Genomic DNA, 2,695 nt, shown 5'->3' on the forward strand with positions numbered 1-2,695 from the left:
AGATTTGCTATGCCAATGGCTTCCGCAATCAGGACATCGTCATGATCCCCTCGCGCGAGCTCATCATTGTCCGCATGTCCATGCCGTCCTTCGCGACCTTCCTGTCGTGGAGCCGGATGTCGTACATCGAGCGCATCGCCTCTTGCTTCCCCCGGGTACATTGACAGGCCCGGGGAGCCTTGCGGGATGCCGGGGCCGGGCCTCTTCCGGTGGAAGGCCGCGAGTGGCGGTCCACCGAGGCGGGGCCCGTTGCTCGTGTACTCGGCGCGGAGTCGGGCGGCGCACCCACACCGACCGAGGAAGACCGGCCAAAGATCGTGATAGGAACCGCGCTCGCCACAGGCAGAAGCGCACTTGCATGACCGAGCGGGGGTCGGCAGGCGGGGGAGGGGAGGCCTTTGGACAGTGTCCCAAGAGCAACATGTGAGGAATGGGACCGACCAGGCGAGGCCCGCCGCACACCATCCCTTGTCAGGCAAGAATAAGTCAAGTAGTTGAAGTAGCCATTTGAAGCAAGAGACTCGAGCAGGAGGGGGGGGGGGGAGAAAGGAGGAAGAGGCGGCGGAAGGGGACGGTCGTGGCGGCTTGGGGGGAGGGGGGGTCACTCTTTTTTCTTTTTTGCCAAGACGTGAGAACCAAGCAAATACCGTTCGGGATCAGATGCCTACGGAGGGGAAGGTGACTGGGTGGGATGGGTTTGCTCAAGTGCGGGAGGGGGGCGCAAGAGGAAAGGGGAACAACAGTCATATGGATCTGATGCCATGTGTCCGGAGCCAAGAAGGATCGTATGTTTGCAGCTATATTTAAGGGCATCCCTGTGCTCGAGAGAGAGAGAGAGAGGGAGAAAAAAAAAGAAAAAAGACACCCCACCCAGGGGGCGTGAGATTAGTGAGGGAGGAGAGGGAGGAGAGGGAGGATATGGGGGGGGGGGGGGGGATAGAGATCTGTTCACCGATGGAGATATTACGCCAGCCCCCTCGCATTCCTGGACCTGGCCGCGGGAGATGGCATAACCATCAAACGGCAAGAGAGGGGGGGGGGTCATAATTTCTTGCTTTTCCTCTGCCGCCACCACCACCACCACCACCACCAAGGCGAAGAGCTCAGGGAGGGGCATATGGCTGCCGGAGGCGGGAAAGCGAGGGCGCCGGTCCACAGGGTGTCGACATTCTGCCAAATGGGAGTGATTCGACCCACACACCAAGGAGAAGGGAGAGGCAGGAGGAAGGCGGCACTGCACCGGAGGCGGGACGACAGCAGCGGGGGGAGGGGAGGGAGGCGATAATCAAGGACAAAGGAGAAGAAGATCACACAAGTTCAGAAACCATGAGCACCTGAGTGCGCGCGGGTGGTCGGAGGGGGAGAGGAAGGGGAATGAAGGCAGAGGGGAGGAGGAGGAAAGGAGAGGGAGGGAGGGAGAGAGGGAGAAAGAAAGAAGGCAGTCTCGCCGTCTAGACGGGGGAAATGTTGGAGCCGGAGCTACGATCGCCGAGAGAGTTCAGGGGGAAACCGTCCTCGGAGGGCGACAGAAACCGATAATCCTGGGGGGGGCGGTTGTAATGGCGCTCGACGGGGAAGTAAGAGTAGAACACGACGAAGAGAACAATCAAGCCTGGGAATTGGCACGATGCGGAGGACAAGCGGCGGAGGAGGAAAGGAGCACGCGTCAGGAAGTGAGACAACAGGGGGGAGAGAGAGAGAGAGAGAGAGGGCACTTGAACGGGGTGCGCACCGAGGATACCACCGGCCAGGATGTCGCCCGGGTGGTGGCGATTGTCGACGACACGGCTGAGGGCGATGAGGCCAGCACCGACGAAGGGGATGGAGGCCAACACGGCACGAAGGCCGAAGCCGCGGCTGCCGAGCCCGGCACGGCGACCGCAGGGGATCAGGTCGTTGCTCAGGAGATCGATGTTCTCGTAGATGTAGAGCCCGGCAAAGCCGAGGGCCGAAAAGGAGAAAGACGAGTGGCCGGAGGGGAAGGACCGGCGGCCCTCATCGACGATCTCCTTGGCCCCGGTGCAGGTCTTGGTGACGGCGTCGTACATGCACCGAGACCAGAAGTCCGGCCGGAAGCGGCCGACATACTCCTTGAAAATGTGGGTGGCCAGCAGAGTGATACCGACGATGGTGGCGAAGCCTGATTTTGTGGCCCCGCCGGACGGGGGACGGGGGGGGGAGGCAGAGGAGGAGGAGGAAGCCGAAGGGCATATGGGTGAGCAAAAGCACGGGGCATGGCGAGAGGGGGGAGGGGCCGGGAGAGGGGCCGGGAGGGGGCTTGGGCAATGAAGGGAAGAGGGGCCGCACAGATGATGGCCTCAACGATGTCCGGGCGGCGGCGGCGGAGGTGGCGCATGAGGGATCCAAGCAGGACAATCAGAGTCGGGCATACAAGGCAAATGATGATGAGCATGGCGTTGGGCACGCGCTCCGGCTCGGCCACCGGCAGCCAAGTCTCCGGCGGGGGGATCTCGCCCGGGAGGGGGCGCTCATGCAACGGCAGGAGGAAGTATGTGATAATATAACTGACACCGATGATCAGCAGGCCAACCAGGTCGGGGAAGATGGTCCGCAGGAAGAACCACGGTGACCCGTAGACCTCCTTGAAGGAGGGGTAGTCGGAGGACATGATACTGCTCTTGGTCGACAAGATTGCGAGGTGGCAAGGAGGGAGAGGGAGGCGGGGGGGGGGGGG

The 2,695-nt window shown here is 62.1% G+C and overlaps 2 protein-coding genes across 2 annotated transcripts in view; one reads left to right on the forward strand and one right to left on the reverse strand.

Annotated features, from left to right (window-relative positions):
- The window catches only part of H696_03101 (hypothetical protein), a gene marked incomplete at both ends in the record, with an annotated part of 2,671 nt that extends 2,507 nt beyond the window's left edge, over positions 1–164 (forward strand). Inside the window, one exon of the mRNA XM_009496991.1 lies at positions 33–164. Coding sequence (XP_009495266.1) covers positions 33–164 — 132 coding nt within the window. The remainder of the gene's footprint in view (positions 1–32) is intronic.
- Positions 165–1,069: 905 nt separating this feature from the next.
- Positions 1,070–2,691, reverse strand: H696_03102 (hypothetical protein). The gene is made up of 3 exons (XM_009496992.1): positions 2,308–2,691; positions 1,733–2,140; positions 1,070–1,612 (listed from the first exon to the last, which is right to left on the reverse strand). Exons 1-3 carry the CDS (start codon positions 2,627–2,629, stop codon positions 1,452–1,454), a joined length of 891 nt encoding a protein of 296 aa, XP_009495267.1. The 5' UTR covers positions 2,630–2,691; the 3' UTR covers positions 1,070–1,451.
- Positions 2,692–2,695: the final 4 nt, after the last annotated feature.

The sequence above is a fragment of the Fonticula alba genome (assembly GCF_000388065.1).
Source record: "Fonticula alba strain ATCC 38817 unplaced genomic scaffold supercont2.4, whole genome shotgun sequence".
NCBI lineage: Eukaryota > Rotosphaerida > Fonticulaceae > Fonticula > Fonticula alba.

Coding starts and splice junctions, on each gene's coding strand:
- H696_03102 (XM_009496992.1), bottom strand. CDS start 2,629: ATGTCCTCCGACTACCCCTCCTTCAAGGAGGTCTACGGGTCACCGTGG. Junction 2,141..2,307: donor CATCGTTGAGGCCATCATCT/GTGCGGCCCCTC, acceptor CCACAAAATCAG/GCTTCGCCACCATCGTCGGT. Junction 1,613..1,732: donor CCTGGCCGGTGGTATCCTCG/GTGCGCACCCCG, acceptor GCCAATTCCCAG/GCTTGATTGTTCTCTTCGTC.